The sequence below is a fragment of the Suricata suricatta genome, chromosome 17, assembly GCF_006229205.1.
Source record: "Suricata suricatta isolate VVHF042 chromosome 17, meerkat_22Aug2017_6uvM2_HiC, whole genome shotgun sequence".
NCBI lineage: Eukaryota > Metazoa > Chordata > Mammalia > Carnivora > Herpestidae > Suricata > Suricata suricatta.
Genome location: NC_043716.1, coordinates 58342937 through 58365112, shown reverse-complemented (window position 1 = coordinate 58365112; position 22176 = coordinate 58342937). Strand labels below are relative to the sequence as shown.

At 53.7% G+C, this 22176-nt stretch overlaps 1 protein-coding gene and 1 long non-coding RNA gene across 2 annotated transcripts in view; one reads left to right on the top strand and one right to left on the bottom strand.

Moving 5' to 3' along the window:
• The window catches only part of LOC115281830, a 10547-nt gene extending 9289 nt beyond the window's left edge, over positions 1-1258 (top strand). The window contains exons 2-3 of the long non-coding RNA XR_003904420.1: positions 515-725; positions 1099-1258. This is a non-coding gene — a long non-coding RNA (uncharacterized LOC115281830). The remainder of the gene's footprint in view (positions 1-514; positions 726-1098) is intronic.
• Positions 7-22172, bottom strand: RAB40B (RAB40B, member RAS oncogene family). Its single transcript, XM_029927460.1, has 6 exons — positions 22004-22172; positions 5644-5704; positions 3824-3884; positions 3030-3107; positions 2170-2392; positions 7-328 (listed from the first exon to the last, which is right to left on the bottom strand). The coding sequence occupies exons 1-6, from the start codon at positions 22170-22172 to the stop codon at positions 57-59; spliced, it is 864 nt and encodes a 287-aa protein (XP_029783320.1). The 3' UTR covers positions 7-56.
• Between the last annotated feature and the right edge of the window lie 4 nt (positions 22173-22176).

The window sequence follows — 22176 nt, the reverse complement described above, 5'->3', positions numbered from 1 at the left end:
GTGCTGGTGCCGGGGCCCCAGGCGGCCGGGAGGCCCCCCTGCACGGGCCGCGCCCCTCAGGAGACCTTGCAGCTGCTGCGGGGGCAGCGCCGTGGCGGGCTCTGCGGGGGGCGGGCGGCCCTGGCCTTGCGCAGGCTGCTCCTCTTGTGGGTGGAGCTGGCGGTGAGCGAGTAGGAGCGGCCATGCATCATCCGGGCATTCAGGCCGCTGGCCATCGAGAAGGACTTGAGGTGGCTCCTCAAGGCCATGGGCAGCGGGAGCTTGTCGACCAGGTGCACGGGCGTGCAGGACACCACAGCTCGGCAGCAGAGGTCCTGCAGGGTCAGCACTTGGGAGAGGAGAGGAAAGGAAACCGGGTTCAGCGATGACAGAGATGGACCCCCGTTCCCCCCCGGCCCCGGGGATGTTGGGGCTGAAGGACCACTCGGCCCACACCCAGCACTGGGCAGGGCCAGAGACTGGTGGTCACACTTTAGTGACCTTGGACTGGAGCCCCGGCCCTCTTTCCCTCCAGGTCCAAGAGGTGGGCAGACCTAGGGGGAGACGATGGCACTCATACCACCCCGGTTTGGTGTGAGAGACCACGGGCGTCAGGGATGACCTCCTTCCTGACGGCACAGCTGAGCTTAGCAGGACGTGTGACCAGGTGTACAAGGAAGGACATGGTCAAGAGAGCGCCTGAGGAGCCAATGCTGTGCCTCAGTATCGTCTACACCGCCCCTCATGTGAGTGGGGCTCTCTGCCCGGTGGGACGGTGCTCTTGGGGACCTGCTGAGGAGGGGCATTCCCAGGGGGCCCCCACCCCCACCGTAGTCCCCGAAGGGGAAGGCCCAGGGTTGCTCAACAAATGGCTCTTTCTGCTCAGTGGTTCTTAACCGGGGGTGGCTTTGACTCCCTGGCACGCTTGCGGTTTCCACAGCTGGGGGGTGGAGGGCAGGGGGCACAGAGCATGGAGCACCCCCCAGAGCACACAGCCCCACCCGACTAGCAGCAGTGCCAAGGGGGAGAATCCCCAATTCAGAAGATTCGTAGTTTGCTCAGTTGACCCTATGCCGCCCAATTCAAGGACTACAGATTTTGTGTTTTTGTCTTTAACAGTAATACATGCACGGGGTACTCAGCAGAAAGCTGTGACGGAGATCCGTCACAACAAAGTAGATGAAAAAGAGCCTTGGGACACCTGGAGGCACGGTCAAGCGTCGGACTCTTGATCTCCGCTCAGGTCATGATCTCACGGATTGTGGGATCGGGCCCCGCACTGGGCTCTGCACTGATAGCTCCGAGCCTGCTTGGGATTCTCTCTCTCCTTCTTTCTGCCCCTTCCCCGCTTGTGCTGTGCACACTCTCTGTCTCTCTCGCTCTCTCTCAAAATAAATAAACTAAAAAAATGTAAAAAAAAAAAAAGCACTTTGGACGTATCAGCACTGAAGAATCTGAATAGTATTCCAATTTCAGCCACGTGGTGTTGACAACACTACGCACTTCTGTCTCAAGCTCCCCTCTTTGCAAACAGGATGACTTGAAAGCAGATCATTCCTTTTTTTGTTTTTTTTTTTATTTTTTTAAATGTTTTATTTATTTTTGATACAGAGAGAGACAGAGAGGGGGGGGAGGGGCAGAGAGAGAAGGAGACACAGAACCGGAAGCAGGCTCCAGGCCCTGAGCTAGCTGTCAGCACAGAGCCCGACGCGGGGCTCGAACCCACAAATGTGAGATCTGACCTGAGCCGAAGTCAGAGGCTTAACCGACTGAGCCACCCAGGTGCCCCGAAAGCAGATCATTCCTAAGGTGAAATGCTCTTCCCCAAACCACCAGGGGTGGGGGCAGGGCAGAGAGGGGGAGTGTGCGTGCAGTCTGGAGTCTGAGCGTCGGCAAACACGGTCCTCAGGTGCTGCGTCTCTGCAGCCTCGGGGGCTCTGCTCCACCTGCAGAGGTGCCGGCCGCTCGTCACACACGCTCGTGGCCACAAAATGCCTTCACCTCTGCCCACACACTTCAGAAATGCCTCTTGTGAACTTTCTGTCAAAACTGTTCATGGTGATTTCTCTCAAAATAACTGCATTTACTCCCCAGGAATGGACATGGCGGCTTGAGGCGGGCCCTGGGAGGCGGGCCCGGGGCAGGGGGCCGGGGGCCTGGGGCCGGAGGACGGCCTAGTAGGGGGCCTACCCTTGCTCGGCTTCCAGAGCCGGTCCACCCCGTGCCGCAACAGCGCAGTCCTGGCCAGCTCCGTGAAAGACTCGGTGATGTTGAAGTCACACAGAGGGCTGACCTCGAAGAAGGTGACGCCCAGGCGCTCCGCGTAGGCCTGGGCCTGCTCCGTGGGAACCTGTCGCTTGAAGGCCAGATGCAGGCGATTCCCCACCAGGATTTTAGGAACACCAGGGGCATGCTGAGGGGGAGAGAAAGGCAAGGAACAGGGGTCACTTGTGCAAACCTTTGTTGCTGGCATGACTGGTGTGCAAGGTGAATGACCTCCTCCCAAAATTCATGTCCACCCAGAATCTCAGAATGTGTCCTTGTTGGAAAAGGGTGTTTGCAGATGTAATTAGTTAAGACGAGGTCACTGGGATGGGCCGAGAGGACCCAGGACACACAGGGAAAAAGCCACATGGTGGCAGAGTCATGGGACCACAGGGCAGGGGTGTCGGCAGCCACCCGGAGCTGGAAGAGGGAGGAAGCATCCTCCTCTGGAGGCTACAGCGGGGAGCTCGGCCCCAGTGACACTGGAGTTTGGAGTCCTGGCCTCCACAACGTGGGAGAACACATTTCTGTTGTTTATGACAATGTGCTTCAGCAGCTGCGGAAAACTAGCACCACGAGCATGGGACTGGCCAGCCCGCCTCCACGTTGGCAGTTGGCCGGGTCAATGCCCCAGCAGGCAGCACTCCGCCCGGCTCCTGGGCGTGGTGGGGCTCCAGGCCAGGGCCTGGCCCTGTCCTCGGAGGGGACTCAGCGTCCGTGCGGCCGCAGCCTCCAGCCCTGGCCCTCGGGCCTGCTCGGATGGTGCTCAGGCACAGCCTTCGTACCTCATCTATCTCCTTAATCCACCGGTCGATGCCATCAAAGGACCAGCGGTTCGCGATGTCGTAGACCAGGATCACACCCTGCGGGGAGAGGCACCAGGCTTACCGTACAGGACAGAGGTGGGCGCGGATCTGGGCCACGCTGGCCAGTGTGCAGGTGACTCATCACAGGCTCACAGCCAGCAAAATGACCACTTTACTAATTTTAACAGAAAACACAGTCTTTTTATTTATCTACGAAATGCAGTAGTTAATATTTATTTATAATGATGTTTCATGAACTCATTAATACACTCAAATGTCAAGGTGAGTTGGGGACGAGCACTCAAGTCCCCACATCCACACGCTGCTCCAGGTACTCGGAGCGTGGTGGGGCTGCAGGGAGCACCACCTTCCCAGGGGCAGAGCCCACCCACCTGGACAGAGCGGTCTCCGACACATGCATGGACACACAATCACATGAATAGAGGTGCACACGTACAGACGTGCACACTCAAAGCCCACACGCATGCGTATGTGCACACACACACAGAAACACGCCCGCGGCCACACAGAGCTCGCGTGCACACATGCGTGCACACATGACACATGCACACATACATCCCTGATGCTGATGGTTGGCAAGCCACCAAACATTCCTTGGCACACTTTCAGACTGTTTTATTTTTTTTTTTTATACTTTCAGATTCTTGCATCAATTCATATATGAGCTTAATTGCCTTATCGTCCAGGTCCATTAAAGAACATTCCGAATGTCATTGTCAGTCAGTCTGACTTCCTGGCTCAGGGGATGTTACCTGTGCGCCCCGAGAGTAGGAGCGGAATATGGTACAAAATCTTCCCTGCCCGGATGTATCCCTGGAAAAGACGTTGAAGGCCAGTGAGAAGAAATCACTGCTTCTTCCTGACAATAGGGTTTTGAAGGTGGGAGCCACAGCGAACATATTTTACAACGGTCAGTCAGTGTCCATCTCACTGCAGATACATCCCTAAGTTTATCGATACGAGGAACTGCCGCGGAGGGTGCTGAATCCTGGAACGGAGCTCCGGCGCCGCAGATCAGGGTAGAGAACAGTAACACTCCCTCAGATGGATTCCAGCAGCCTGTTCTCCTGGCAGCGGCCCTCGGGAGCAGCAGGCGCTGATTCCCTGCATCTTATATGTGACAACGCTCATCTGCGTGTGCAGTCAGCACGCCCATATCGACACGAGGGCGAGGGCGGAGGACAGGCCTCCCCAGCCAGATGTCCTTATAACAAACAGCGAGACCCAGCATGACTTTTCTCTGTTTCTGTCACCGGCAGGTGGTGAACCACCCCTGCCTTCTGAGTCCTAAATGAGGCAGCGCCACTAAGGAGAGCAGGGCCTGGGCTTCAGAACGGTCAGAGGTGCTGGCCGTGGCCAAAGACATAGGAGGAGCACCTCACGTGCTGAGAGCAAATTGGTGGAGAACTCCTGGATCAGCCCCTACAGAGTTCAGACCTGCAGATGGGGTGGCTACAAGTCTGGGGGCGAGGAGACGCAGGAGGAGAGCAACCTTGGGAGCTGAGCCGGCTCCGCATGGGGGATGGGTGGCTATCGTGAAATGAGGCTGCTCCCTGGATGCGGGGGTGCCTCAGATAGCCCAGGGGCCTGGCCAGAGCAACTGGGGGCGCGGGGACATGAAGGCATTTACTAAGCTGGGCCACTCGGATGAAAAACGGAATCAGGAGAGACGTCGAATGGGTGCTTAGGAAGAGACACGGAGCAGCCTTTGGCGTCCGGGCAAGTCAGGGCTGAGAGTGGGGCCCTGGACGGTCTCTGGGGAGGAGAAGGACGGGGCAGGATAGGCCCTGGGCCCTGCAGCTGCTCAGGCCTGTGCGGAGGGTGCATGAGAGGCACCGTCAGACCTCTGAGCACAGCAGGTAAGAGCAGGGCGCATGAGCCTCACTGACCCACAGGGGCTCAGCTCAGACACACAGGCTGCTGGCTGGCCGGGCGCGGCCTTGCCCACAACCCCAGACTTCGTGGGGTAGCGGTGGGAAGGGACAGGGTGCTAAAGGGACAATGTAGAGAGGCTCCTGGCTGGACTTGGGGGCTGACTGCTCCTGGGAAGGGGGAGTGAGGACAATAGGAGACGCTTCCAGCTCTCAGAGGGGGGGCAGCGGGGGTGAGGGCGGGAAGAGGGCCAGCAGGTGGCCAGGAAGGGATGATGCAGGGACCAGGGACAAGAGTTAGGCAAGTCACATGGGGAGGTGGGCACCCCAGGGAATGGTCAAAGCAGGAAACCCCAGTTCCCCTACCCGCACCCCACCTGAAACTAAAAGGGCAGAGGCAGGAGTTTATGACCCGAACCTCAGAGCCCAGGCTGCAGGGGGGGAGGGGGGGCACTGAGAAAGAGACCTGGGCCAGGCCTGGGAGGGGGGCCTCTTGCCTCCCATCCTCTCCACACCTGCCACAGGTCTGTCTCCACCACACTCGAGGGCCCCTCCGGGCCCTGGGGAGGCAGAGGCAGAAGCAGGTTTCAGCAAGGCCACGTCCTGGACAGACTCCCAGGAACCCAGAGAGGCAGCCGCTGGGTCTGCTCACAGGCGGCACTGGTGCGTCCTCCGTCCAGAGCATGGGAGGGCCCACTCACCAGAGCTGCAGCTTCACCCGCCGGCCGTCCAGCAGGATGGTGGTGGTCTTGTAGTCAATGCCTGTGGAAGGAGGTGGGGGCGGTGTGAGTGCTGCGGCCTCAAAGCCCTTCCTCACGGTCACTCCCCAAGGAAAGGGCACCGGCGAAGAGCGCTCTCCCGGGGAGAGAAAGGACTTCTCACCAGGGCAGATACACAGTTTTTCTGGCAGGTGGACCGGACCCCACTTTGGGTCTTGCCGGACTCATCTGGCCCCTGCCTACCAGCCCCGCTGCTGTTCCTCCCCCCCCCCCCCCCCCCCCCCCCCCCCCCCCCCTGCCCCGGGTCTCTGGGACCCTCCCTCCCCCCCATCCCCCCCCCTCCCACGGCTCTGCCTGAGCTCCACTCCCAGGCAAAACACGGAGAGCGCCTCCCCGAATTATCACACTAAGAAAAAACGTATAGCAAATGAAATGAGATAGGAAGCATTATCTCAACTATGTAAAGAGAAAACACCTGTGTGTGTGCGCACACACACGTGTGCACACGGTGTGGGACAACCGTGAGGACCAGCCCCATGTGGTCTCTGGACATTTCTGGGTGGTGGAATCTGGGTTGTTTTTTACCTTTTTTACCCCAGCCTTTCCCTATTTTCAAGTTTCTTCAATGGGCATATATTTTTTTCCCTAAAATCAGAAAGCAATAAACATTTTTTAAAAAGAGAAATAGGGGCACCCTGAGGGGCTCAGTCGGTTAAGCATCCAACTCCGGCTCAGGTCATGATCCCACGGTTCGCGGGTTTGAGCCCCACTTCGAGCTCTGTGCTCACAGCTCGGAGCCTGGAACCTGCTTCGGATTCTGTGTCTCCTCTCTCTGCCCCTCCTCACTCATGCTCTGTCTCACTCTATCTCTCAAAAAAAAAAAAAGTAAAAATAAATAAATAAATAAATAAATAAATAAATAAATAAATAAATAATAAAAAGAGAACTATTCCTCCCCATTCTCCCAGAAACCAATTTTCTCCTTCACAGAGCAGGTCGCCAGAATAGTTCCGCCAGGCCTGGGGGCGAGAAGGCCCGCTAGACCGAGCGGGGAGAGACAAGCTTCCGTAGGTACCCATGAGAGCCGGAGAGGGGTCCTCCTTCCAGAACACAGAGGCAGCACGATCCGTGATCACGAGTCCGAACTGCTTAGCAACCCCACCCCAGCAGGCGGTGTGCTGCTTGATTTACTTGGTTTTTCTACTTCTTCGGGGACCTTTCTCAAAGTGCACAAACCTAGAGAAGACCAGCTTTGAAAACGTTCTAGGATGTGGCCAGACTTCGGATGTCTTGATAAGGAAAACTGGATTAAGAGTCATAAATCTACAGGGGAAGGCGCTCTACAGGGGGACAGGCAGGAGAAAGAGGAGCCCTAGTCGGCCTGGATGAGGGGGTACAAGGCAGCCGGAGGGCAAAGTACAAGCGGCCCGCCCCCAGGGTGGGATGTGTACTTACTCTGGGGACACTCCTGGCCACCCAAACACAGGATGACAACAGAACGCAAATGGTTAAACAGATGAGACTCTCAATCAGTTTATAAAAAAAGGTATCCCATCAATAGCCTAAAGCGCAGCACGGTCTTAATGTGAATGTTTGGCTAGAGGGAAAAACCACCTGAGCTAGTCTCCAGTAATCTGTGAGTCTTTAGCATTTGAAAATCCCTTCAAAAAACTTCCTGACTGTACCTTCTCCAGCCCCGCGGAATAGGAATCGCTCTTTACAACCCCGTGCGGCTCTTTCTACCCACGAGCCCTGGCCCTGTGCTTTAAGAAAATCACCTTTTTGCACCAAAAACGTCTTCAAAACGTTTCTTGGCCAGCAGCACTGAACCCCACCATCACCTCAAAACCTCATCAGGCCTCAACCTGAGAACGTCCTGGAACAGGTGTGAAATCTTAACAGCTCTCCCCTGAAAGAAAAAGCCCAGCACCCAAAGCTCAGAGAGCAAGCTCCCCAAACGCGGTGCTGGGAAGGTCTTTCCGAGTAGCTTCGCTGTGCTCCCCGGACAGATCTGCAATGCTTCGACTTGGCTCCCCTCCCCCCACAGACAAGCCCCGAGAAAAAGAACATCAGAGTCCTAAACCCTCCTGTCTTTAGGGCAGGCTGAGGGCAACTCAGCACGCATGGCAGAGGCGACAAGAGATTTGCTTCCCATTCTGTGGACACATGCCCAAGGTTTTAGGGCAGAGTAGAGATATTCCAGAAACTGCGTAGGTCAGTAGCCTCAGGCTCTGTGAAATTACTCTCTGGAGTGACCCACCAAGGGCCTCTCCACAGCCCTGTAAAACCCCACTAAACGCTCTGGAAGGCAACTTCAAATGCCTACCTCCTCTCTTTTGCAGCCGTCAGCACTAGGCATGTGTAGTGTGAGACATACACGCGCACAATAAATAAAGAGAATACATACATATATACCTAAATAATAGAATATACGTACATACCTATATCAAATAGAATATATACATATACAATAGAATGTATGATCCCACAATAAATAAGAATGTACACATATATAATTAAACATATATAAACACAAATATATAGAGAGAAAGAGCAACTTCAAAGTTGCTTTTGGAAATATTTAATGTTTCCCTTGGAATGCTAAAGGTTTTGTACCATTTACATGAAGCAACAAACAAGTACACTTGGGAATCTACTTTTGAGCTTTGCAGGTCCGTTTCCAGACAGTGAGAAAGAGCTCTCACCGTTCACGGCCTGGAACGTATTTCCCTGTTAACCTTTAGGAGATTAACCCGCTGCATGAGTTGGGTTCGCACCTTTGATTTACAAACTGTCCTCATGTACTTATTTTTCAGGTCCACAATAAAAAAAAAGTTTTCATAAATTTAAAAGAATTCATTCCTGATGGTCTCTTTAAACACCAGGTGAGTTTTTTAAAACTGTGTTTGGTTTTTGTTTTCATCATAGATGTATGCCGTTTCAAGTGCCAAAGACTTAGTGTGGAAAATGACAGGCCCTGATTCACACCTCACCATAGTGTTCTATCACCTACCTTTTTATTTCTTTTGCTGTGTATTTCCAAATTTGTAAACATATTTGTATTCTTACACCCTGACTTTTCAGGTTTAGGCATTAATAAACTTCCCACTGTGGAAGGTGAAAATGTGGTTCTCTTGCATTGACATACTCCACATATCTCTCTCACCGCCCCCCCCGCCAGGGTAGTTATTTGCCATTTCAGCTGGATCAGTATCCAATTTTACACCAATGTGACCAAGTAAGCACTGTCTGTAGCTGGATCGTGGTATACTGTGTCTGTTCTTCACGTACAACGTTTTGTTTTTGTTGGAGTTAAAAATTGCTTAGTTTTCCCTGTGTCTACCACGAACATGTCCCTAAAATTCCCAGTTATCTAGACCTCCTCTTAGTGCTTCTAAACTTTCAGGTGTTTCACGTTCTTGGGGGCATCTTCCCAGAGCTCCATCTGGCTCCCATGCGAACTGGGAGCATGGCTGTCTTCCTGGGCCCTCCTTTCTCCTACTGCGAAATCCCACATCTCCCCCTCGGTTGGTTTACTTCCTCCTTTTCTCGTCCTGAGAAGGGTTGTGGAAGATAGTTTTTGAGACTTTGCGTGTCCGTACTGTCTGCAGTCGGCACTCACTCTTCCTTGAGACTGGGCAGGCACACAAATGAGGTAGGAAGTTATTTTCATTCACAAGTGCCCAGGTCTACCTTCCAGAGTTCCTTTTGAGAAGTCAGATGTCAAACTGATTGTTGACTCTTTGAAATGGACTTTGGTCTTTCTGCTGCTAAGGCCTGGCCCCGGCACTCTGCAGTTTCCTTGTTATGCTGACCACTCACTCAAATGCTCTTTCAATCTGGAGATGCAATCTTTAGATTCTGGGAAGGGTTCTGAAATTATTCAGTTGTTTCCTCCTGCTGGGTATTGTTACTAAGACACTGGGCCTCCTGAGCCTACTCCCTGAGTTTCTTATTGTGTCTTATTTTGCATCTCTCTTTCTCAACATTTTGGAAAATGGTCTCAATAGTATCTGTTATTCTTTCTTTGAAATTTTTATTTCTGCCATCACATTAAAAATTATTTTTTAACATTTATTTATTTTTGAGAGACACAGAGTCTGAAGCAGGCTCCAGGCTCTGAGCTGGCAGCACAGAGCCCGATGCAGGGCTTGAACTCACACGAACCACAAGATCATGACCTGAGCCGAAGTCGGATGATTAACTGACTGAGCCACCCAGGCGTCCCTGGCATCACATGTTAAATTTCCATGATCTTTGCTGTTTTTGGATTGCTCCTTTTGAGTTTCTGCTTCTGACCATGGCGGCATGGCTCCTCCTGGGTCAGTGCTCCTGCAGACAACAACTCTCAGTGATGGACAAAATATAAAAATCACTGATCCCAAAGCACTGGAGGGTGACCAGCTGCGTGCACAATGGAGGGGCTCTCCACCACTTCTTCCGCTTCCATCACACCTTGCGGCAATCACATTCACACGATTGGGGGCTGCCTGGGGCCAGCCTCCACACGGAGTGGGAGACCAGCTGGGAAGTAAGCCAGCACAGACGGAAGCACAGACGGGGAGAAGGCAGTAGAGAATCCTGACAGGCTCAGGACGGGACCCAGCCAAGCCTGAGAGGAGGCCTGTCCCTTAACTCGTCAGTCACATGACCCTGTAAACTCCTTTCTGTTTGAGCTGCTTGGAGCTGACTTTTTTATTTCCATCCATGTCCAGTCCGGGGACACCTAGGTGCCTCAGGCAGTTAAGCGTACAATGACTCTGGGTTTCAGGTCAGGTCATGATCCCACAGTTTGTGGGTTCAAGTCCCACATCAGGCTCTGTGCTGACAGCACGGAGCCTGTTTGGGGTTCTTTCTCTCTCCTCCTCTCTCTGTTCACACTCTCACTTTCTCAAAGTAACTAAATAAACATTTTTTTAGGGGGGCTTGGGTGACTCAGTTGGTTGAGCGTCCGACTTCGGCCCAGGTCATCATCTCACAGTTTGTGGGTTCAAGCCCCGCATTGGGCTCTGTGCTGGCAGCTCAGAGCCTGGAGCCTGCTTCCGATTCTTTGTGTCCCTCTCTCTCTGCCCCTCCCCTGCTCATGCTCTGTCTCTCTCTGTCTCTCAAAAATAAATAAATGTTTAAAAAAAAACCCACAACATTTTAAAAAAATGTCTAGTCTGTTGGGAAACCCACAAAGCACAGAGTCTGGAAAAAGGAACAGAGAGGGGCGCCTGGGTGGCTCAATCAGCTAAGCCTCCGACTTCGGCTCAGGTCAGATCTCACGTTCATGGGTTCGAGCCCCGAGTCAGGCTCTGTGCTAACAGCTCAGAGCCTGGAGCCTGCTTCGGGTTCTGTATCTCCTTCTCTCTGCCCCTCCCCCTCACATGCTGTCTCTCTCTGTATCAAAAGTAAATAAAACATTTTTTAAAAAATTAAAAAAAAAAAGAAAGGAACAGAGAATGTCTGACCTACAAATCCTGGAAAAAGCTGCAAAAGATACAGTTTTACATCTTCCCCAAAACGAAGTACAAAGACCTGTGTCTCAGAATTTCACTAACAGTAAATAGCACTTACAAGGGACTCTGGCTCCACAGTGGTGATTTAATCATCAGCCCTCAGGCCCGAAATGACTGTGCAGGTGGTGGTTCGCATTAGAACAGCCCTGCTGAATTAGCCGACTCCTGAGCCCCGGGACCCCGGGACAGCCCGGCGGTCTCCACCAGCGCCTGGACCTCCCCCTTGGCGGGCACCTCTGCTCTGCTGTGCGCCCACTCCCTCTGCCCCTGTGAGTGGCTTCAGGACAGGGCGGAGCCAGCTGGCATGGGCCAGAGATAAAGCTTGAAAAAGTGCTGCTTCCCTATGTGATATGTGCCTCGGTTTCTCCAGGTGGGGAAGGTGGGAGTGGAGATGGGCCAAATCCACCGGGGGCCCCCCAGGGAGGAGGTCTGTGCGGCCTGGGATCAAATCCTGGTCCTGACAAACAGCGATTTGCTCATGCTCCCCCATGCCTCCGTTTCCCCTCCCACTTGCCCCAGCTTCTTACAGTCTGCGCTCCGACCGCCTGCGGCTCTCTTGCCCCAGCGAAGCCTTTTCCCCGCGGCACCGGGCCCTGGAAGACAACCGTCAGCACAGCTGCACCTGCTGCGGAAGAATCCCCGCCCCAAGCCTGGCCTCTTCTCCTCATAGCCCTCCTCTCTCATTCCTGCCATGTTCTCTTTCATCTCCTGTTTACGTGTCTGCTCTTTTCTTATTTATTCTATTTCCTCTTCCCTGACTGTGGTGTGCTGCCTCACACGCTGGTCCAGGAGAAGCCACCGCTTTGACACGAGTGAGGACGGACGGGGATTATTCGTGTTCGCTGCACTTCGCTGATTCTTCGAAAACTCTGTCCATCAAAATGAAAGAAAAACACACAAAAACTTCTAGAACAAAGCCTGTTGGAATGCTCGCTGAATGAGTCAGAATAACAGAGAGAAGAGATATAATTTTAGCCTTCTTAAAAAAAAAAGGAAGCATCAAATGCCAAGCCATTCACTCCACTTTTAGCTCCACATGATGAATAAATAATTTAACGGTCTATTTCAGTCCATGCACCACCTGCTTCTTTCTATTCTAGTGAGGGAGCAGGCATAAATGTGTGCCGTCACATAGAATTCTCTTCTGGTGTAAATATTGGTTAAATATCACTTACAAACATATTCATCTCTGAGTAGACGACTTTTGAGAAATGTGTCTAACATTGAGGGAAAAGATCAGAAAGCAGACCTGTGACCGCCAGGGGCTGGGGGGAGGGGCTTCCTTGGGGGGGGGGGGGAGGAAAATGTTCTGAAGCTGGAAAGTCCTGGTCGCACAAAACTGTGGATGTAGTAAATGCTACTTAATTGCTCACTTTTAAATGGTTTGTTTCGGGGGCACCTGGGTGGGCCAGTTGGTTAAGTGTCCAACTCTTGGTTTCGGCTCAGGTCATGATCTCATGGTTTGCGAGTTAAGCCCCACATCAGGTCTGCTGTCAGTGCAGAGCCTGCTTCCAACCTTCAGTCGCCCGCTCTCTGCCCCTCCCCTGTTTGCATGTGCTCTCTCTCTCTCAAAAATAAACCTTTAAAAATAACATAACATAACATAAAATAGTTTGTTTTGTATTACGTGAATTTCACCTCAAAGAAAACATATGCACGTGCATCCTTCCTGGAGGAGCACGCACGCCTCTGTGGATCAGAAGGGCCCTCCTCTGGAAGTTGCCCCACGGAACCAAGCAGTGCGAAGGGCTCTGGGTGGCGACAAGTTTGACCCACAGCCAAGGCCAGCACTGGCCCCTCAGTGGGCCTCCTTGGGTTTCTAAATGGTTCTAAAACCAAGTCACATTTGAGACAGGGATTTGATGTGTGCGCATCATGTTTGCACAGAGGTCAGTGACTCAAATTAACATGAGTGATCTCTCTGCAGATCTCCTTTTTGAAAAGTATGTTCCTGGGGCGCCTGGGTGGCTCCGTCGGTTAGACATCTGACTCTTGGTTTCGGCTCAAGTCATGAGCTCATGGTTCATGGGCTCAAGCCCTGCGTATTTCTTACATATATACATATATATATACATATATATGTATATATGTTTGTTTATTTATTTTGAGAAAGAGCGATAGCGGTGGTGGGGGACACGGGGGGGGGGGCATCACTGGGGGAGGGGCAGAGAGAGAAGGAGACACAGAATCCAAAGCAGGCTCCAGGCTCTGAGCCGTCAGCACAGAGTCCAACACGGGGCTTGAACCCATGAACCGTGAGATCATGACCTGAGCCGAAGTCGGACGCCCAACAGACTGACCCACCGGTGCCATTAAAGTACGCGGTTCTGGATGATTCAGCGCCCTTTCTGCAAAGCCCACTTTAGCCAGGGGCTGCCTACCTGGCCCCTGGGGTTCTGTGGACTTCAGGCCCCCCGATGCCTCCCAGCTGAGACACTCTGCTCACGTACATGGTCAGTCCATCCAGCCAGCGGTGTTGTATTCTAGCATGTTCCATGTCAGCCGAACCCACCCACTGAGGCTGCATGTGTCTTCAGAAGGAGCCCCAAGCTTCTGGTCTGCCTCCTGCTTCTGGAGCTGCAGGAACTGAGATGGTGTGACGTCTTCGGGGAAGGATATGCCCTCATCACCGGTCATGTTCATCCCCGGCCACGTGACCACTTCAAAGCTGGAGAGTAAACCCGGGCGCCTGTTGTACTCCAGAAGACAGTTTGGGATGAACCGTCCTGAACAGGGAGTCATCTCCACTCACCGGAAGGATGCCAGGGGCCTTATAACTAACCATGCTCTCAGGCTCTAAACGTCAGAGAGGCAAGAGGCTGGCCCCTGCTGGCAGCACTGTGGGTCACCTGCACGGCACCATGGACAGAGGGAGAGTAAGTGGGGGGCCAGCTGGGGGTGGGCTGGGCGGCTATCAACCCAGCACAATGGGGAAGCGAGCACACTGGCTTCCCGGACAAGCCCACAGGGGCGGCAGGTACCCGGGCAGACGGCGGTGGGGGGGCTCATCTCTGGGAAGGGGGCTGAGGGAAGGAGGGTGGCCAGGTGGCTCTGCAGGGGACAGAGCTGCCTCCTAGTCCTCACGGCCCATGGGCATGGCAGGTGCCAAGCCGGACACCTTTGCGACCACAGTCTCCTGTCTGCGAGAAGAGTGCGGGCCCTGTTCAGTGGGACCAGCCCTGATGCTGCTCTGGCGCAGCCGCGGCCAAGACCATGCCTAGCTGGGCCCTGAGCACCAGGGCCAGGCGGGTTGTCTCGGAGTCTGTGGCGGCCCCGGGGTCTCTCCCAGGCTTCCTCACCCAGTGGGACATCCTTTGGGTCAAGTGTGATGACCCCAAGACAGAGTCCCTGTGTCACCTGCAGTAGGACCAGGGGCCCGTTCCTGGCAGGCCCCCACCCTCCGCGGTCACCTGTCAGGGGGGAGCAGAGCCAGAGGGCACTTGGCCCCTTCGGAGACAGAGGTCAGCTGCAAGGTCCATTCCCTCCCACAATCAAACTGCACACAAAGGTTCCAGGAAGGGTTTTCTCCTGCAGCCTTCCAGGGGAGTGGGGGGGGAGCCCACACCTCCTCAATTTCAGAGTCATGAGAAGATAAATGCTCTAAGCCCCCCAGTCTGTGGTGGGTTGATACAGCAGCTCCGGGAAATGGGCATGCCATCCTGCTGTGCCCCCACACTGTGCCCCACTGCCCGCCCCGCCCAAGTCTCACGGAGAGGGTGCTCAGGGTTCCTAGCCTTGCAGGATGGACCCCTGGTCTCATGCCTCTGGCCTTCCTTCTCTCGACATCAAATAGCCATGTCACTACTTAAACCCACAGGCAGTGGTCTGCCTTCTGGAATGCGCACATCACTCTAAGCTGGAAGAAATCGATTTTATTTCCAAATGGATTTCCTTAGTCTACAAGAGAAGTTAATGTTCTACACATTTATCCATTTATTTTCCCATTAAGATACTTTTCTGCTTTCTGTGTTAGGATCTGCTAGAATTTAATACGTGTATTTACTATGCGGCTCCCGTAAATTTCTTTTTCAACCGAACAAAATGCCATTTGTGTCAGAAGTGACAATATGGGTCAAATCCATAAGCAAACACAGCTGAGTCCCGCTTGGGGTGGGCAATTGATTATTGGCCACAGGGCTACCGGGTGGCTCAGTCAGTTGAGCATCCAACTCTTGATTTTGGCTCAGGTCATGATCTCTTGGTTTGTGAGACTGAGCCTCACACTGGGCTCAGTGCTGTCAGCATGGAGTCTACTTGGGATTCTCTCGCTCATCTCTCTGACCCACCCTGTGGGCACACACACTCTCTCAAAATAAATAAATACACATTTAAAATAAAATAAAATAAATCTATAACTAGGTGTGCACCTAACCTCAGTCGGTTGACCGGAGACAAGATGGAAGAAAGTGTCGTGAACCGGAAGAAATGTGCTAAACCACAGGCACGCGTGGGCACCGGCAGGCGGGGAGCTGCAGGCAGAAGAGCAAGGTGGTTCTGAGGGCAGCATCCACAGAGGGTAAAATCCCCAGGTCCTGAGGCTGGAGCTGAGGTGCTTTGTTTACAAACGAAGAAGCAGTGACCCACTCCCAGAACCCCAAATTCTGGCACCTCTGGGAGCTGACCCCCATGCTGGCGGCATCCTGGGCCAGGGTGCAGGCCTGGGACCAGCCTCAGGAGGCGCTGCCCCCACAACCTGGAGCCGAGGCAGAGAGCGGTCCAGGTCTAGTGGGGAAACTGGTGGAGGCCCCCAAGGAGGAAAGCTGAAGAGAGGCATTTCTCTTTTTAAGTCTATTTATTTATTTAAAAAAAATTTTTTTACTGGTTTATTTTTGAGAGAGAGAGAGAGAGAGAGACAGCGTGAGCAGGGGAGGATCAGAGAGGGAGACACAGAATCTGAAGAGAGGCTCCAGGCTCCAAGCTGTCAGCATAGAGCCTGACGCAGGGCTCAGAGCCTGACACTGGGCTCGGACCCACGAACCGTTAGATCATGACCTGAGCCGAAGCCAGATGCTCAACCGACTGAGCCACCCAAGCGTCCCTATTTATTTATTTTGAGAGCAAGATGGAGAGGGCGAGAGATTGTGTATGGGGGGAGTCGGGGAGGGGCAGAGAATCCCAAGCAGGCTCCTCTGTGAGCACAGATCCCTATATGGGGTCGATACCACCAACTGTGAGATGGTGACCTGAGGGGAAATCGAGAGTCTGCTGAAGAGGCACTTGAGAAGAAGGTAGACCCGATAATGTGATCAGGAGCCTCTGTCTTGTCTGTGGGTCTGATGAAGTCTACATCGGTGATGTTTTAAGCCCAACCCCTTGGACATTGCGGCTCTTTTCAGCTTCTGCTTATACATAATCCCATCTTTGCATCCAATTAAGCTGAAGAACCCTGGGAAGAAAGGTCCAAGTAAATGTTTGAAAAAAAACCTCTTAATGGGAAGTGAGCCCATAGGCTGGAAATCTGAGCAATGGGTTCCACTGCTTCCAACACACCTGCTGCTTGCTTGGCCCCTGAAGCCCCAAGCCAGGAGTGCGCAGGTGCGGCCAGCAGGACCAAGGCAGAGCCGTGTGGCTGTCATCCTGCAGCACCCAGTGCTGGTGATGGAGGACACGGGGGGCGGGGGTCTCCGTCTAGCAGCTGACCCTCTGCACAGGAGGAACCTGGGCCAGCCAGTGGGATCTGGGCCCCTCCTTGTTCACTACCCGGAGTCAGGGTTACCTGGGTCGGGGTTAAAGGCCAGACTAAAAGGGCAGTCCCACTGCAGGGAGGAGGCACCATGGGACATGGGGAGGTGGGGCTGAAGGGTTGGCTTTTAAGGGAAAATCTGATACAAATGCAGTTTTATTATTTTCCAATACACGGAAGCCCTTATGACATAATTTGAAAAGCAGACGCATCGAAGAAATGTCCGGTGTGCCCAGGGTGGCACCTCGGGAGGCGCCAAGGTAGGCGAGGACCTCCTCCTCCAGGAACCACACCGTAAAGAACTAGGGATAAAGCACAATTCAACTCTCAGTTCAAACTGGAGAGTGATGGCTTTACAAACTGTGTTTCGCATCCTGAAGCGGTTGCCAAGGGAAACCACAGAGTAGCTATAAAATCAGCAAACCCACCGCGGCCTGCAGCGCGGCAGAAGGCGCACCTCCTGGCGGAATGTTTGTCAAAGGCAAATAGAAAGAAGAAGCCCACGACAGGATCACTAAGCAAAAACGTTTTGATGGTCTTTACAGGGAAGAAAAGCCACTTCTCTGAGTCTTTTCTGAACCAGAGGGGCCACAGAGGGGCCCAGAGCCAGCACCCCATCTACACTGCCCTCACTCATGCCGTGGGCTCTTGAGAGTTACCTTCTCTAGGCCTAAGAGTATAATTTATCACATGAGATGATTCTTCCGCCCTCTTAGCAAGGCGGTGACTACTATTAGCTGTTAGCAAAAATGAAACACAAAGAAAGATGGGATTTTCCTGCAGGCGAAAGGAAGCTGGAGAAACAGCCAGGAGAAAGTAGCCAGAAAATAGTGAGTCTCTCTGGGAAGGAAGATGGGAAGCAAGAGACTGGAGAGTTTCGTGTCAGTTTAATCTACTTCCCCCTCCCAATGTAGAAACTCAGCAATCCAAGGAAAGGTAACAAGCTGGTGCTGGAGCCAGGGGGAGACACTGTCACCAGGGAACGGAGGAAGGGCCCAGCTGTGGCCCTGACTTCATGCCCCCCACCTGGAGCCGGGCTGTCCAGGCCTTTTTCTGGCCACTTCTGCCTGGGAGAGGAGGCTGAACGAGGTACTGACCCTCCAGACCCAAAGGAGGCTCCAAGGCCAGCAGGCCCAAAAGGGAGAGGCGGGCCCTCAGCGCGCCCATGTGTATATCACACCTAGACAAGAAGTTATAAAAGGAAAGAGAAAGACACAAAGAACCCAACCTAAAAGGAAACATGTCCCAAGGAACAGGAGATTCATCCTAGTTACTTCATGCAAAAGGACAATTTAACAAAAGCATTAAGTTGGTAAAATAAGAGATTTTTTTAATGAAATAAATTTAAAGAAAACATTTTAAATGTTTATTTATTGATTTAAAGTTTATGTCTTGGGAGAGAGAGAAAATGCAAGCAGGGGAGGGGCAGAGAGAGAGAGAATCCCAAGCAGGCTCCACACCATCAGTGCAGAGCCCAACGCAGGCCTGATCTCATGAACCATGAGATCATAACCTGAGCTGAGATCATAGTGGGATGCCCAGCCCACAGAGCCACCCAGGCGCGCTCCTATTTAAAGAAAAATTTTTAAGTTTAAATTAAAATTGTGAAAGTAAGGAAAAAATTGCAGATCAAAGCATTATCACTGAAATAATAATAAAAAAAGAAACAGCTAGAAACGGTTTACTAAAGTAAAAATTACCAACAAATAGGAAAGGCTTGAGATGCTCACAGAAATTCAGAAGAACAGACAGAAAGAGCAAAGCAATTTGAAGTAAACGGATGGGGAAGGCAAGTAAACATGACCCAACATTAGGATAACGGGTCCAGCAGGCAGAAGAATGCCCCCCACAAGGGTACCCATGCTCTGATGCTCAGAATATGTGACTCTGTTAGGTTACATGGAAAGGGACATGAAGGCTCTGGAAGGAATTAGGTTTGCTAATCAGGTAACCTTAAAATACAGAGAGTATCCTGGATTATCAAATGAGCCCAGCACCATCATCGGGGGTCTTAAAAGCAGAAGAGGAAGGCAGAGTTAGGCTGGCGTGGTGCGGTGAGAGAGAGAGAGAGAGACAGAGAGAGAGAGAGAGAGAGAGAGAGGCAGCCACACTGAAGGTGAGGAAGGGACTTGGAGCCAGAGAGTGCAGAGGGTTCTAGAAGCTGGAAAAGGCAAGCCAACAGACTCAGCACTGGCACCTCCAGAAAGGACGTAGCCCCTTCTGATACCTGGACGTTAGCACAGGGACACTGAGCCCCCCAGGATTGTCAGATAAGAAATCGGTGTTTTATGCACTAAGTTTGCAGCGATTTGCTCAGCAGCCAATAGGAAACCAACACAATTGGTGTCCCTGAAGCAGAAATACCAATCAATGTAATAGGAGATGTTTTAGGGACATCAGGTAAATCACTCTGAAATTTTAAAAAAAAGTGCAAATTCAAAGAGTACACAGTGTATCAGGAGTTCAACACCAGCATTCAATGTTGAGACACTCGAACTATGAAGAAAAGCCCTCCCCCATGAGGGGGGGACGGGGCAGGGGACCCAGCTGACCTCAGCCTCCAGCACAGCACACCCAACCACAGGGCAATGGAACAATGGCTACAAACTGTGGCAGGAAAGAGAATGCAACCTGAGATCTAGTCTCATCTGAGAGAGATACTGTTGACAGACAAAGACAACAGACGTGCTCTAACAGGAAAGCTCTCGAGAAATAGGAGCCCTTCCTGGAACATGAAATTAGAGGGACAGGAAAAGAACTCACAGACACAGTGGCGGTGAAGACTCACGGTCAGCACCAAGACCTTGCGCTTCTAACTAGCACCAGGCAGCTCTGGACGCTGCAGCCCCAGTTCAGAAAACCGGCCAAAGTAAGAGCAGCGCAGGCCGCACACGCAGGTCGGGGGTGGGGCGGGGGTGGAAACACGCTGCTGAAAACGCCCTCTCCTTCCAATGCCCCAAGACCCAATGCAGAACGACTCACGTCTCTAATAATAATTAACGCGATGATACCAATTCCTTGCAATTTGGGGGAAAGTGCCTTTTTAACCTTAACCCTCTCCTTTGTGTTGAGGAAAAACCTTTCGAAGTAAGCGTTAACTAGTAGCTTTTACGAGTCCTCAGTGGGGCATGTGACAGAAAGTAATGCTGCAGAGCAGCCCGAGCCGCTGTTCAAATCCACCAGAAGCGAGTTCTATCCACATTCTTGCTTTTTGCCCCACATCACTCACCCACTGCAGAGCTCAGAACCGCAGCTGGTCCCCGCCAGGCACGCAGACTTAAAGGAGCCGCGCACTGCTACTGTGCCCCTCCATCCACTGCGCCCCAGGCCCTGGGGACCCACAGTGTAGGAAAAGGACAAAACCCTCTACCCTCCACAAGCTTAGGCCCCAGAGCTGTGCTGCCCCGCAGGGCTCTGCCACATCTGTCACTCGCCAAGTGTCCTGCTGAGCACGTGAAACGTGGCTAATATGAACCTTTAATTGTAATTCATTTTAACTACTCTAAATTTAAAATGACACATGGCTGATGGCATCACCATGGATAACACAGCTCTGGAATCAGAGGCTGAAAGTGCATTTTCACAAGGCCCTGAGGTGACTCTCACACTGGCGGCTTAAGAGTCCATGGTTCTCCAAAACCACCCTCAACTCTCCCCCACTTTCTCCCCACCCCCACCCCTGCAACCTTACAGGCCTGCCCCAGGCCACCCGAAGCCTACCTTGTGCCTACCTTTGCCCTGCATCCCCTGCCCGTTTTGCCTCAAGTCAAGTTTATCTCCTGTAAGGCCCTCTGGACCCAGGACTTCCTCCTGTGAGCTGTCTTCTCAATTCTGTCCTGCATGGTCAGGGCGGGAAGCGAACCTAGGCTGGCGTGAACATCAAGACCACTCCCTGGGCTGGCCTCCTCTATTCCCGGAGAGCCAGACTGCAAGCCCAAGACACAGAGATGGGCAAGACCCCCAGCAGCCAGGTGCGAGTTTCAAGTGTGCCTTCTGCCCCTGAAATGACAGCGGGAAGGTGACGGCAGGCACGTGCTGTCACAGCCCCCCAACCTGTGCCATCAGAGCAGCCTGCCTGGGTGAAGGCCTTGGCTCTCCCACCTCCCTGCCCAGGTTTCTGCCCACTTCACTTTGCTCTCCTCTCCCCTGCCTCGCTTTCCTGCCTAATGTCTCCCACCTTGGGGGCTGCGGGCCCTCAAACCTCAAACTTTGGGAATCCTCCTGCCCACTATCCTTAGCTCTGAGTCCTAACCTCCCCTCGGCCTGGAACCCACTCTCCGTCATTTTGCATCCTTTGCTTCGGTGCTTCCCTTCCTCGACCAGAGGGTCATTGGGTTTCTTGCACTCCTGGACCTGTTCGCCAGGGCCAGGAGCCCCTCAGACTCGCCAGGAACCCTGGAGTAGCCTTCGGACTAGTTCTCCCGCTTCCGCTCCGCTTCCACCCCACCCACGCTCAGAGCCACCACCAGGGAGCCTCCGCCCGCTGCGCTCTGATCCCACTCCCCAACCCCTCCCGCCTGTTCCATAACCCCCACGCATCCTTTCCAAACGCGCACGCACTTGCGGCCTCGCGGATCGGCCCACTCACAGCAGCCCAGCCGATCTCCTCCCCAAACCCCACTTGCGTGGTCCGCTCCCTTCCGCCTCGCAGACATCCCGGGTCGAAGGGACCCCAGCGGGCAGCCCAGCCACTAGCTCCCGCAGGGAAGCAGACCTTGATGAGGCTATGGAGGACGCGCTGTGTCCCCACGTGCGGAAACGGGGGTGTAGCCAGGGCGGCCCGAGTAGCGCGCGCCCGACTCAGGCAGAGAGGCTGGAGTTCAGCCCCGCGATCCCCAATCTCCGGCCCTTCGAGCTCCCCCCTCTCCGGTCTGCGCCCCGTCAGCCGCGCTCGCGGTCCCTGGCTCTGCGCCCCCAGTTCCACGGTGCGCTACTCTGGTGCCTGGGACCGGCTTCCCCCGCCCGCCGCGCGCTCCCCAGACCCGCTCCACTCGGTCCCCCTTGCTCCCCTGGCCTGCCGCTCGTTTCCCCGGGCCCTGCGCACTCCCGTGGCCCCGCTCCTCTAGGCTCGCTGCGGTCTCCCCCGGCCCCCCATTGTCTCTACTGGTCCCTCGTTCGCTCCGCCGCTCTGCTCCCCCCGTTCTAGCTCCGCGCTCACCCGCCGGGTGGCCGTACGGGGACTCGGCCGCGCCATCCTGCAGGCTCGCCAGGATCTCGCCTTTGCCCACGTCGCTGTCGCCCACCAGCAAGAACTTGAGCAGGAAGTCGTAGGCGCGGACCGGGCTGCCCAAGGTGCTCATCGTGCCGGCGCCGGCGCCGGCGCCCATGCCC